Source organism: Petaurus breviceps, unplaced genomic scaffold (assembly GCF_028583685.1).
Source record: "Petaurus breviceps papuanus isolate PSGF00001 unplaced genomic scaffold, PetGlider_PUasm1.0 188, whole genome shotgun sequence".
NCBI lineage: Eukaryota > Metazoa > Chordata > Mammalia > Diprotodontia > Petauridae > Petaurus > Petaurus breviceps.
The window spans coordinates 13,676,658-13,691,142 of record NW_027185804.1 but is presented as its reverse complement, the minus strand read 5'-3'; the positions used below and the strand labels follow the sequence as shown (position 1 = coordinate 13,691,142).

At 39.9% G+C, this 14,485-nt stretch overlaps 1 protein-coding gene across 2 annotated transcripts in view; it reads left to right on the top strand.

The window, feature by feature from the left end:
- Window positions 1–14,238, top strand: part of SVIP (small VCP interacting protein) — a 226,689-nt gene extending 212,451 nt beyond the window's left edge. The window contains exons 2-5 of one of the 2 annotated variants that reach the window (XM_069090900.1): window positions 4,076–4,142; window positions 9,233–9,283; window positions 10,637–10,747; window positions 13,379–14,238. In XM_069090900.1, the coding sequence (XP_068947001.1) occupies window positions 4,089–4,142; window positions 9,233–9,283; window positions 10,637–10,747; window positions 13,379–13,393 (231 nt within the window). In that variant the 5' untranslated portion in view covers window positions 4,076–4,088 and the 3' untranslated portion in view covers window positions 13,394–14,238. Of the gene's footprint in view, window positions 1–4,006; window positions 4,143–9,232; window positions 9,284–10,636; window positions 10,748–13,378 lie in introns of those variants that run through there. The other variant, XM_069090899.1, reaches the window with a different exon arrangement.
- The last annotated feature ends 247 nt before the right edge of the window (window positions 14,239–14,485 follow it).

Sequence of the window (14,485 nt, the reverse complement as noted above, 5' to 3'; positions counted from 1 at the left end):
AGAGAGAGAGAGAGAGAGAGAGAGAGAGAGAGCGAGAGAGAGAGAGAGAGAGAGAGAGAGAGAGAGAGAGAGAGAGAGAGAGAGAGAGAGAGAGAGAGGGAGGACAGAGATTTGGAGAACACTGGTAGTTGTAGGTAGTAGTATATTCATCATACCAACTATGATGCCCAGATAAAAGAAACTAAAGAGTAGTAGATTGACTAACAGGTTAAAGGAGAACCAAGAGATTGTTTTCACAGAAATCCAGGCAAGGGAATTTTCGAAAAATGAACAACAAAAAACATTTATAGTAAAGTCTTGAAAAATCAATATGCCAGATCTTATTGCCTTTTAATGTTTAAGTTAGGGAACATATCTATGTGGAAACTACAAAGATGTTCTTTTAAAAAATCCAAAAGTTTATAACAAGGGACACATTACTATGAAAGTAAGGTCTTTGAAAAATAAACAGAAACCCTCATTTCTAAATCGATTATTATTTCTCTAGTTAAATATGAGTAAATGTCAGAAATCAGTAAAACAAACTTAAGATAGAATTGCATGCACTTTGGACATGTTTCTTAGCTATGTTTTTTTTTTAATTGTTATATTGCAAATGCAATATTACTTTCTTCTTCTGATATGTTGCAAGTTATAATAAGATTAGTAGGATGCTTTTTAATGTGTTTATATCTCTCATTTCCTGGGATACCAGCTTATGACCAAGGGCAAAATAAAGGCCTGTAAATTGGCTTTCTGCTATTTTGACTATATTGACACTTCATGAAGTTGGAGTGAAAATTCGATTCAAGAGGGTTCAATACCTGGAGGCTGAAGGAAAGGTGTGAAATTCCATATAATATCTCAGATGACTTCTAAACAAATATAAGAGACAAATGAATACTCTCTTCTACAGAGTAGTCAAATCAGGAGGCCACAAGCTCATTTCAACAAGACTGCAAATCCAATTATACCCATTCCTGTACCATATCAAATTAATTTAGGCCCAACTATGATTGCAACTATGATAAACAATAAGCAATTTCCTAAAAGACAGTTATCAATAAACATGGGGGTAAGAAGAGTATACTGGTGATGCGGGGTGTCAGGGAGTTCAGGGTGTCCCAGGAAGCCCAATAACCAGAGTCTCTGGAAAGCAGTCTGGAATGAATTCAAGGTGGCAAAGATTCATTGTCAGGCTTTACAGTGGGCAGGAGTTCTTAGGGAACCTGCAACCTTAGAGGAGCACAGTTAAAGTTTATATAGGATATTCTATAGTAAAACCTGTGCAGATTATGCTAACTAGGTGAGTCAGGGTGGGATTAGGGAGTGGTTAAAGAGTGGTGAATTCTTAAAGAAACATATACTTTTAATATCTACTGCAAGGGTATTGCCCAGAATTCATAGGGATGGGGGGGGGGGCTGCATGGAGATGTGGTTTTAGACTTGAAATGTCACTAAGTCAGCTAGCAGTCAGGGCTGACCAAGCTGCCACCCATCAATGTCATGTTTGACAAGATGGATATTGGGAGTTTACTATATCCCAAGCCTAAGACATACATAACAAGGATTCAGGATGTATATAATGAGCTAGGGAGTATTCATATGACTGCTTCTAGGATATATACAGTAGGTATGACCCAGTACACAGCTACTTCAGTCAGCACACATCTGGGTCAAACTACTAAATTCTGTATGTGCAGCTGGCCACTGTAGCAGGAAGAGAGATATGTATTTTGCTAGGGCATGCTTCCCTTGAGCTAGATAGAAAGTGCCTGAGACAGTGTTTTGAGGCTAGGGAGAAATGTGATTTTGGAACTGGATGTGCCAAGCACAGGCACCCAAGCAGCCCATCACTAGGACAAAGCAAGAAAGATTAGCTTCAAGGGATCTGCCCATTTCAAGTAGGGAAGGAGGTAATTAAGCTACTTTGCACTCCCCTTAGAGCTGGTATACCCTGCGTAAAGCCGTTCAACCCTTACTTGAATTATAGTATGATTTAAGAGAATCCCCTATAGCCTGAAGGCAAAATATTGAAAATGGAATCGAACAGCATCATTTTATTTGTGGGAAACCAAATCATGGGGCTCAGTGCTGGAAGCAGAACTCATACAGAAGGAAGCAACTACTGCAGACAGAAAATAAAGTGAGACAGAGGAAGGAACGAGGTAAGAATTCTCAACAAGGAGAGAAAGTCTCACCAGAAATTGTGGAGCAAACTTGGGTAAAGTGAGGAACTCCCTCCCCTGTTTACCTGTGTGGTGGAAGTGATTCCAGTGTCCTGTTTTCTCAGAGCAGATGGGATCTGTAACAAGGACAGTTTCTGAAGCCTTTCCAGTTTCGGTAACCTGGTCTAGCCATTGAGAATCCAGAGTTTACTACCACAGGCATGAAGTGACAATGTAGGATTTTTTGATGGAAACTATAAAAAAATAAGTGGGACAGGGTGGCTAGGTGGCACAGTGAATAGAGCATAGGTCCTGAAGTCAGGAGGACCTGAGTTCAAATTTGACTTCAGACACTTAACACTTACTAGCCACGTGACCTTGGGCAAGTCACAACCCCAATCCCCCTCCAGAAAGCAAAAAAAAAAAAAAAAAGTAGGAAAAATTACATTTATATAGCACTTTAAAATTTTCAATGAACTTCAAAACTCTGTGTATTTTTATAAATGTATTTTCTGTTATAATATATAATAGCTTATTTTCTAAGATTATTTTTAAATGTGAGGCCAACAATGAAAGCAGGGGAAATCCCTTTTGCATTCTTCTCAGTAGACTCAGAGAAAAATATTTCTCTTATAAAAAAGGAAGGAAAAATTTAGTTTTATTCATTCATTAAGCAGCTTGTGCATAGGCCTGAGGATGAGGATAAAAAAAGAAAAAGTTCATGCTTCTCTCCCGACATCCACTACCACCCCTAAAGAACTTAAATTTACTGAGGCAGGATAAGAACAATGTACAGACAAGTCTGACAGAAGATAAGAGTCTGATCAAGGTGAAGAACAAATCCAGATTAATTCCTTCAGGAAAGAATAAGAAGATATGATATGAACTGGCTCTTTTCAGAGAAATTTCTTTGTCTTCCATTATAGCTCTATGAAAGTGAACTAGATTGGGAGTTAGAGGATCAGGCCTTCAAAATCTTCAAAACAGTTTAATCGGAATATACATGTAAAGTTTATATCAGATTGCATGCCCTCTTGGGGAGGGAGGGAGAAGGGGGAAAAAATTTAAAACTGAAGGAAGTGAATGTTGAAAACTAAAAATACATAAATTAATTTAAAAAAAGAAATGGGTGATCAAAAAAGTGGGGATTTTCCCAAATTTAAAATCTAACAACATAGATAAACTTGTAATAATGTTGACATAATCATATGAATAAATAACCACTAACTTCAAAAAAATTAAAAAAAAATAAAACCTTCAATACAAGGTATCATGGATAGGATTCCGGACTTGGTGGGCGGAAAGCTCCTTTAAATCCTAGATCAAGTCATTTTTTTTTAACCCAGCACTCAGCATCAAGTAATTCTTCAAATAAAACAATAAAGTACTTGATCACTCTTTCATCTATCAGCTACTACCTGTGGGACCAAGTCAAAAACCTCTGCGTGCCTCAGTATCTCCATCTGTAAAACAAAGGGGACTGACTTCTTTGCCTCCAGAGATCCTTCCCATCCTTCAGACTCTAAATCAGCTATTCCATAATGCTGCTGGGTCCTTGCATTCTGGTAGGTAAGCAAGTTGGAATATGGAGTCAGAAATACCTGGGCTCCGATGCTTCTGGGACACTTCCATGCTGTGACTTCGCCTGTGCCTCAGTTTCCTTATTTGTGAAGTGTGTGTGTGTGTGTGTGTGTGTGTGTGAAGGGGTAATCAGATGCCTCTATGGTCCCCACCAGCTCTATGCCAATAACCCTTGAGGTCACTATTAGCCCGGGGCTCCAGTGCCTTCCCCTCCCTTTCCGCACCACAGGTGTGGACGCTCCAGGGAGGGGCTGGACGGGCGTGGAGGGCGTGGCTGGAGCACGCCGGCCAGGGCGGGGCCACACCCGCCCCAGCTATCTAAGCAGAGGGCAGCCAGGGCGGGCGCCACTCGGAGTGGACATGGGGCTGTGCCTGCCCTGTCTGGGAGATGTGCCCGAGGACTCGCCAAACGCAGTAAGTGAGGCCTCGCCGCCCTCCCTTTCCCGACCCCCGACCCTTGCCCCTCCGGACCCGGCTCCCCCGATGTCCCCCCGTCCCGGGAGCCACAGGTGTCCCTCGCTGCCGGCTGGCTGTGGTCCTAGCCTCGGCTTGCTCGCCTCCGTCTCCCTGGCACCTCTTCCCCGGCTGGCCCTCTCTTCCTCCCCAGGGTTCCCTCCCCAGTTGGGTGCTTTGGACCTGGGGCGATTGCTGTTCCAGCTGTCCCGGGGGCGGGTCCGAGAGCCTTCACGTGTTGGGTGGGGCACGGGAGGGGACGCACGTGCGTGGTCTTGACAATGGGGCTTCTGTGTGCTGGCCGCCCGCCCCAATCCCCCCCACTTCTCCCCCATCCCTCCTGACTCTGGGGCGGGAGACCATGGAGGGGAGGAGCCTGCAGGCCCATTCAGGTGGGGTGGGTCTCAGGGAAAGGGGCCAGCGCTTGGCATCTCATTGTGCAGAGAACTTTCAGGTGAGAGCGTGGCCCATGCTGTGCAGACCTGCACCTGCTCTGACCGTTTAAAGAACTGGAGGGTTGTTCGGGCGCGCCCAGCTGGTAGCGGGGATAGAACTCTGGGCAGACCCGCATTCAAATCCAGCCCAAATCAATTACCCCATCCGAAAAATGGGAACAGTAATAAAACCTGCCCCACAGGGTGAGATATCGCAAATGAAACAGTAATTACAGAGCCCTTGGCACAGTGCTGTGCACACACTGCTACATAGTGTTCTTATCGCTCTGGTTATCTGGAGCAGTGACAGGTTTCGTGACTTGTCCAGGGTCACCTAGCGGGTATGCATCAGAGTTAAGGATCGAATAGTTCTCTTCCTGCCTCTAAGACTGGCTCTCTGTTCATTGCCCATTTTTGCCACTCCATGGCTCTTATGCTTGCGATTATGGGAGAGCGACTGACCCGTTATTTCTTTGGTGTTGGGACCTCCCTGCTGAGGACATTCTTTTTCAGGATAGATTAGAGACTTGAGAGTCGTCTAAAACTCTGAAGAAGTTAATGGTTTACCCCAGAGGACACATAGCCAACATATATGTGAGAGAGGAGCCATCCGTGTCTGCCCAACTTGAGGACTACCCTCCATCACACCTTATAGCTGAGGTTTTTCTGCTTCAGAGACCTGCTCTCCACTCATTGTCCTGTCTTGCACCTCTTAAAGATGAGGATGGGAATTAGGGGGAAAAAGAGGGAGACAGAATGAACCTTTTCCTTCTGCAATTTGTAAAACTCCCAAGACAGGATACTGTGTAAAAATGCAACAGGCTCACCTTTTCTGCAATTTCTATTCTTGGAAAGTTGCTCAAGCCTGGAAAGGTGACTTGTACTGGGTCACCTAGCCAGTATGTGGAGACTTAAGCACAGATCTAACTAACTTGGAGCAACTGCCCTTTATGGCCTCTGGTGGAGGGAGTGCCTTGCTCCAGAAAGATTTAGGGGAGACTGAGTATTAGCACTGCTTCTGCAGCTTCCTGTGGTGTGATCTGGGCAAAGCCTTGACCTCTGGGACTAAGCTGCAGTTTCCTCATCTGCAAAATACAGAACTGCAGTACTTGCCTTAGATGGTTGTGAGGATTAAATGAAATATGATATTGCTAAAAGTTTTGAAAATTTGCCCAGGTGACTTGACAAAAGTCATTTAAACCCTGTGGGTCTTCATGCCTTTCTTTTAGCTATGAGATAAGGTAACTGAAATGTGCTTTGCCAAGGCCCTTCCAACCCTGAGTTTGTGCGTGGAAGTTAAACAACTATGACAATTTAAATTTGCTGTGAGAAATGGGGGGTGGCACCTTCCTGGCAATTCAAGCTTTCACAAAGTATGAGCCGGCCCCACCAGGAGTGGCTTCCCCTTCCTTGGATGCCCTGGGGGGTGGGGGACTTTCGGTTATATTGTAGAAGGTTATTTGTGGTTGTGTGTGTGTGTGTATTAATAAAGGTCTAAAGCTGGAAAGGACCTTAAAGACTTAAGTCCTACAAATTCATTTTATTCATTCATGTGTATCTGAGGAAACAGGTCCTAGGTGGTTAATTGACTTAAGCAAGCTTCCCCAGGGACTGTCAGAAACAGTTTTTGAACCCAGATCTTCTGCTTCCAGAATCAATGCTTCTTTTTATTGTATGTTACTGGACCAGAGAGTAGTCAAGTTCCTTCCCACACAATAGCCACAGATTTTATTTGCCTCCCATCCCCTCCCTCAGGCCATATTTTCCCCTTTACTTTTTTTTTTCCTTTTTTTGTCATTTATCTGGTTTGGCTACCTGTTTAGCAGGAAAAAGTATTTTGTGTTGCTTGTGGGAATTTCAGTGTTATCTTTCTTTCTTTAGCTTATTTTTGGCTTATAAATTTTATCAGGCTCTAGAAACCTGGAGTTTAAATTTATATCATAGATTTTATACTGGAATGAACTTGAGAAATCATCTAGTTTAACCCCTTTGTTTTTATGGATGGAAAACTGAAACCTCCAGATCTTGGGTCTTGCTTAAAGTCACAGAAGATGCTAGTGGCAAAACGGGTGGATTCCCGGTAGTCCATCTCTGGAATTTGGCACACTCTCCTCTGTATCTGGCTGCATCTCTCCATGTCTTCTTGGTCTTTGGCACAGAGTCCCATGAATCGGATTTTGGACAGGGAGGAGTTTTCTTCTCATTCAATGTTATTTTCTGGTTCCCTATTTCCTGGACTCCCAGAAGTTTTCACCTAATTGGAAAACTGCTTCGAAGTGCTCCTGATGTAACTTACTAATTATTCTACTCTGATTTCTGGATATCCATTTGTGTTTATTTACTGTAAAATTCCATATTAAAATGTGGTTATGCTTTGCTTTTAGGGTAATGCAGATGTTCATTCAATATATTCTTTGTGGAAGGCTCATTTTTCAATAGCATGTTTACATCAGTATGATAATAGAAAACTCAAGGGACTCAGTTCTTCCCTGGACAGAGGTCTTTCGAGAAATTCTTGTGCAGCAGCAGAAACTTGGGAGTCAAGGGATCTATGTTATATCTTAAGCTCTGTCATATACTAACATCTGTTCTTGGCACTTAAAGTGATATTTCTCTTGTATAGAGTGTATATCTTGTCTTTTCAGATACAGAAGGCATCATGGGGGCCTTCCACTTGTGTTTATCCCCTATGTAATCTACCATGGCAATGTATAACAGTAATAAAAAGACTTAGGGGGTCAGTAAACACTTTTCTGAGAAATAACCATTTACATACCTCAAAATTATTAACACTTGAGGATTACAAAGCATTTTACATATTTATTTGAGCCTTTCACAACAAATCTTACATACTTTAAAGGAATCCTTGCTGTTAAATACACAAGTAAGGCCTTCATTGAGGAGACACATGCTCTGCTTTCTTCTTTCTTTAGTCTATGACAAAAAGTAGCAATGCTTACCAGCGCCAACCCTTCTAATACAATTTGGTAAGCATTTATTAAGAGCCTACTGAGTTATAGCTGCTGTGTCAGGCTCTGCGGTTATAAAGAGAAATTACTGTGAGACCCAAGAAATGTACATTCTACTTGATCCCTTGATCTGGTCTTCATTTATTTACACACACACACACACACACACACACACACACACACACACACAAATTTTGATCTTTCCCTTCTGCTTACAAATATTCCCCAAACCTTCCCACATTCTTAAAATAGCAACAGGAAAAGAACAAACAAAAAAAACCTTTTTAAATTGGCCAAGGCATCCCTTTTGTCATATTCTCTGTTCCATTCCTTTTATAACTAAACTCTAGGTTTTTGTTTTGTTTTTTTGTGTTTTTTTGAAGCCTTCTGTAACCCTTGTGTTCACTTCCTCTTCACTTCTCAGTCAGTTTTGATCTTAATGTCACCCAAGATCTTTTCTGCAATTTCCTTCTGCCGGCTCACATAGCTGACACTCCAGTTGAGGTGGGGGGGGGGGGGATAAAGGTCACCTATTGACTTGAACCTTCTGATTGGACTTTGGTGTTTCTCTCTCCACTGTAGCCCATCTCCCACTAGTTGCCTGAAGTAGAAGTTTGACAATGTTATAGATTTCTATCAAGACATTTTTGGTGACTTCCTGTGACCTTTAGGAAAAGACATGAATGAATTCCTCAGCTTGTTTTTTGTTGTTTTTTTGTTTTGTTTTAAATCTTTCAGAGTCTGGTTCTAGCCAGCTGTGTGTTGTTATTCACCCCTCACCCACTCAAAATTCCAGGCCTTAACTAAAACTGGCCTTACTGTTCACCTTCTCCAACCTTGCATACCCATCTCTGGGCCTTTCCACCCACAGCCCCACCTTCATGGAGTGCCCTTGGTCTTCCCTTCTAATCCATTTTACACCCAGTGGACAAAGTGATTTTCAAGCACATATCTGACCATATCACTCCATCCCACGGAATTCAGTCATCTCCAGTGACTCCCTATAAAATCTAGGATAAAATACATACTTTTTTCCATTAGACTTTTGAAACCCTTATTAAACTAGCCCCAAATTTCCTTTCCAGCCTTGTTCATTACTCCCCTTCTTGTGCTCTCTGATCCAGCTAACTTGCCCTCCTCACTATTCTCACACTAGATATCTAAATATAAAGGATTTGAGTGGGGAGAGAGAAAGGCCAGTAGCAGTTGGGAAAGCCAGGAGCTGCCTGTAGAAGGTGGTACTTGAGCTAAACCTAGAAGGAAATGAATGGTCCTTTGAGCCTGGGATGAGTACAGTGTGCATTGGAGGCATGGGGTGGAGGTGGGGAGGGCAGGAGGGAGGAGGCCAGCCGCTGGTTTCCATGCTAAGGTCCTAGCTCTCTGTGCTTGGGCAAACCTTTTGATGTCTCAGCCTCATTCACATATGTGGACTTCAGGCTTTGAGGTGTTAAATAACTGGTCCAAAGCCTTACAAGTAGGAAGTATCCTAGCAGGCTGCCCAATTTGCCCAATTTGAGGGTTTGGTTTGCAGGTCCGCATTCTTCCTATTACAACACAGTGCTTCCTGAGTTAGCATGGTAACTTGCTGCTCTGTTTTCTCAGGGCTTTTCATGGTCATATTAAAACAAATGTTATCATTTTTTCACAGGAAGTTAGAAGAGTAAAACTTGCAGAAGCTGCAGAAAAAAGACAGAGAGAGGTGAGATTTGAAAAAATATATAGTTCTAGTTATTTGGAAATATTTTTAATTGTATCATTATTATTATCATTATATGTGTTAGAATTTTTGTATACATAAGATTCCTATTTAAAAAGAACCAAAAAAGATGCCCATTACATTCAAAGGCAGTATTTTATAAAGAGATTCATGATGCAATTCCTATAAATTCCTATAAATTGCATTTAAAATGAGATCAAATTGATAAAAATGTTTTATATGCATTTTTAAAAGAATATACCTTGTTTGGAATGGAAAAATATTTATTAATGATTTACTAGGTGTTGAGCACTGGGGCTACAAAAGCAGAAAATCAGGGGTCTCTTTCCTCAAGGAGGTCACACTCTAATTGAGGGAAAGGAAACATAAAGGAATAAAGTTTCATGCAGGTGGAAGGCTAGAGGTAGTTTCTGACAGGCAAAGAATTGGAAGAGATGGTAAAACCCCAAGGACCTTGGAGAGCAATGGCAGGGCAGAAGGTCCCTGCTCAAAAAAAGAGAGTGGATTCAAAGGTCAGAGGGAAGTTGGACTTTGGGTCATCTACAGCAGAACATGGGGATGGGAAGATGGCTGCCTGCCTGTGAAGTGGTCATCTAACGTGCGCTACACATGTCAGGCAGAGGTGAGATGCACCAATCTTATTTTTGCCTCAGGCTAAAACAGAGGAGAAGATCAGTGTCATAATACTTAAGCATTTTGGGGCTCCATGATATCATTGGTTTTGATAGTTTCAAACAACAGTCTGTCACTGCCTTGGCACTTATTCTTCATGAATTATGACTGGGAAAAAAAATCTAGTGGTTAGATTTGTGATGACCCTTAAACTTTAATTAGCGTTGACCTTTTATAATTAAACAGATGTTATGTCACTGACTCTGAGGCATAATAAACAAAAATGTAAATAAAACACTTAAACATTTATTATAGCAAATATATGTTGAAGAAATGATTGTTGCCAATAAGAATTAAATTAGTATATTTGTTAAATGATGGTTTTGACAAAATGAAGAGTATTACTAAGCCTACCCCTGGTCTGTTTTTCTCAGGCCCATGAGCTAAGAATGGATTTTACATCTTTACCTGTGATATAACTTTATGTAAAAGTATAAAGACTACTTTTAGCACTGACCTGACGAAAACAAGCAGCAGGATAATTTGCTTTAATTTGCTATAGTTTTGGGACTGCTGGTCTGAATCCTTGTTAACCAATCATGAGCATTCTTCGTGTGGTAGACTATTTCTCTAGACATAGCCTAGCAAAATACCTGGCTTTTATTTTGTGTTTTAACAAAAACAAAAAATTATTTATATTGTACCGATTTCTTTTTCCTCAAGTCTTCAGTTCGAGGAATTTTAAATCCACGTTCTGTGGAACAGAAGAAGAAGAGAAAGGAAAAAATGGAAAAAGAATTGTCTGCTGGTCGTCCGTCCCAAGGAGAACTTAGAGTAAGTGTAAAGATACCAACTGAACCTAGAGACTGAGGACCTAAGTTTTTTTTTTATTTGTATATTTTTGTAATTGTATTTCAACATGGTTGGTTTCCTTTGTGATTCTATGTATTTTGTGCATTTAAAAACAGTCAGATGAGAATTCTATAGGCTACACCAGACTTCCAAAGAGTTCCATGACAGAACAAATTTTAAGAACCTGTGACTAAAAGTATAATGTAACTTACATACTGGTTTTTCATTTATGGAGAAATTATTTTAAATTTTAATATTAAAAATTTATCCTTTCCTACATATTCAACTATCAGAGGGAAAATTGAAAAATAATGTCTGCCAGACTTGGGGTTATAGATTAGGAGATAAGATTATTTGAACACATAAAGGGCCAAGTTAAGCTTAATACCGTATCTTTATCTAATAAGAAAATACATATATACCAAGTCAAAGAAGTTTAGATCAGAACTGAGAAAAAAAATGGCAGGGATAGTTAAGATTTTATATTTTTAACAAATGAAATTTTTTTTCAAGCCAAATTAATTAAAGTCAATTTCCTTGTTTGTTTTAAATTACTTTCATTAGTAGAGAGAATTCAGTAGAGCAGATGAATCAAAAGTCTTCTGTTTGGAACTTGAGGATAGCCATACAAGACCATTTCCTCAGTTGTTTATATTGTTGAGATGCAGGACTAAAGCTTTCAAGGCATCTGGTAGAGGCAGGTCAAGTGCAGGCTTACCTAATGATATTTTGTTCTGTAACTGATATAATTTTTTTTAGTTTTATATATCACTCTGTCTGACTTTGAGCTTCTTCAAGGTAATCTAAACTTTTGTCTGTTGCCTCTTATGTAAATATATTAAAAATCTAGGAATTTTAAAGAAAAGATTTAAGTATTAATTCACCAGAGTGTAAGATCTATTTCACACAATATTAAGTTTTGGTGATTTTCTTTTTTTTTTCTTTTAAATGCCATTATAGAATGATTAATAAAATAAAGCAAATAGGAAATGCCTACCTCTAATATAGATGCTTTACTTCATTAAGAATTTTATTAATGTAGGATTTTTGTCAAAACTATAACCTTAATTCACCCAGGGTTTGTAATAAAGGATGTTCTATATGCTAATGTAATAGAATATGAGCTTGTACAGACCTTCCTTCCCTTCTAGGGCTTTCTCCCTGAATTTATTTACAGATGGGAAAACAGAAAGAGAAGTTTCATGTGCTTTGCCCAAGGCCATACAGCATGTTATCCATGTAGTGCCAATGAAGGAAGGACCTGTTTGCTATTCTTGTCAATGATAAGCGCATCATGCTAAATTGGGGGAGGGGGGTGCTGTGTAGTGGGAAGAGCCCACCCTAGTTGGGAGGTAGATCATAATGGGTTTGAATTCCAGATCTCTACATATTCCCTGTAGAAAGACCCTTGTACCTCACTGAGCCTCTAAACAGGAGGCAATGCAGTAGATAGTGTGTTGGATTGAGAGTCAGGAAGATAGTGTTCAGATCCTTCCTCACACATTTATGAAGGCAAAGGAACTCACCTGAGCCCATTACCTAACCTTTCTGAGCCTTAGTTTGCTTATCTATAAAATGAGAATTATCTTCCCTAGCTTCCCTTCAAATTTCTGTTCAGATTCCACCTTTTGCCAAAGATCTTTCTTGTCATTTCCCCTACCCCCTGCTACTGCTGGTGTCTGCCCCTCAGAGATTATCTCAATATTGTCCCTCCTGTTACAATTTGGGCTTCTCAGAGGCAGGAACCATTTTTACCTTTCTTGGTAACATAGTGTAGAAAAGTATCCAGCATGTCGGTGGCACTAAAGCAATTCTTGATTTGACTGTCTTCCGGGATGGTTGGAAAAACTTAATAAGTTAACATATGATGGTTTTGCAAACCAAAAAACACGGCACAAACGTGAACTGTTTACATTACTGCTACTTGTGAAATAAGTGCTGTGCATAGAGTATTTACATTCCGATAAAGATGCCCCAGTTAATTTACAATCACCATAGCCAAGGCAGTGGGGAACAAGAAATATAAAAGCAGATAGATTATAATGCTCCATGCCCCCCCCCAAGTACTCTAATCCTCACAAGTGATCAAAAATGCATTTTCGACCAAGGCAAAATGTATCCTAATGGGTATTTGTGATTGCGTAGGGCCTGCTTTTTATTATCCTTAACACGATGCCCTGAGCCTACATTATTTAAATAAAACTATACCTAGTCCCTCAGTGATAAGCCACAGGCCTTGCCTATGTACTTGTCTGTCTCCCAGTTTTTTTCAAATATCATTATTATGATTTGTTACGATGATTATAATCTTGCCCTAGGCTAGGGTTTGAAACTGAGCTGCTTTGCTTGTATGCCAGTTTTTCCTTGCTTAACTTCCTTACGTCTCCAAGTAGAATTTATATCTTTATCACATGGTCTTAGTCTAAGTTTCATTTCTCACTTTGGTCTGAAGGTTTCTGACTCCAATCCTGAGCAGTATCCCTAATTCTTTATGCAGCCCCGCTTACATTTCTGTGTACATGATGACACTTGCTTGTCTGTGCATTGCAAAACCAAAACTTTCATTCCTGTGGATTGTATGGAAGTAATCTATCCCTTTTCATCTTTTTTTAGTGGACTGTTTCATAAACGTGTGTGCCAAATGGAAGATAAGACGGCTACCAGGAACATGTGGAAAACTGCAATCAAGTAGATCTGTGCAATGTGGCTTTTGCACATAATACATTAACACTCTTCTGTTTTCATGCGATAAACGATAAGGAAACTGTGTACTAGGAATTCTTTATTTTTCTGAGCAGACAAGCCTCAGAATGTTTAGCAAGATTGTCAGAACTTTTCCCTATGGTCTCTTTATTTTTGCTCAAGTAGCTGTCCTGAAGGTAGGCGTTGTATTTGTGACTTTACAGTCATAAAGTACGACCATATGATAATATATTTCTGCTTTAGATAGTAATGATTAAATCTTTAATCGGTATTTCAATTACATTATCTCCTTTTTATAAAAAAAATTAAGTGGCCGTTTATAGCTTTGCTGACATATATTGTGTTTATCTTGTATTTATACTGACTTAATGTGTTAAACCTGTCAATTTAATGACTAAGTAGAAGGAAATACCCAGAAACAAATTTGGGGCATCATAGGAAATGAACCTTCCTCCTTAGTTTTGATTTATAAGATGCTCATTTGGAAGTAAAGACTTAATCTGATTATTTTCTGTTTAAGTTTTCTAAATAAGTTTATGTAGAAATGGGGGATTTTTGTTAAGCTAAAATTTATTTGCTGAATTTAAAACTTGGTCTTTTTGGTACCATAAGAGGGCAGTGCTGTGCTTGTATAGATAACAGATCAGATTTATTTCTCTAAGGACTTATGTTGTAATTAGATCACTTACTAACATTTGTCAAAGTATGAGCTTTATTGTGATTTTTAAAAAATCTATTAAATAATTACCATAAGGCAAGTTGTAATTTCACTAATGTGGTTTTCATTTGTGCAACCATTCATGTGGACATTTGCGTGATATAAGCTTACACACACACACACACGCACACGCACGCGCGCGCGTTTTGAGGAGTACCAACCAGTCATCTCACCTCTCCTCAGTAGTGGTGTGAGTATGTATGTATGTATGTATGTATGTATGTATGTATGTATATGTCATTATATACTGCCATATGTATACATATATGCATTATATATGTGTGTGCATATATACATGC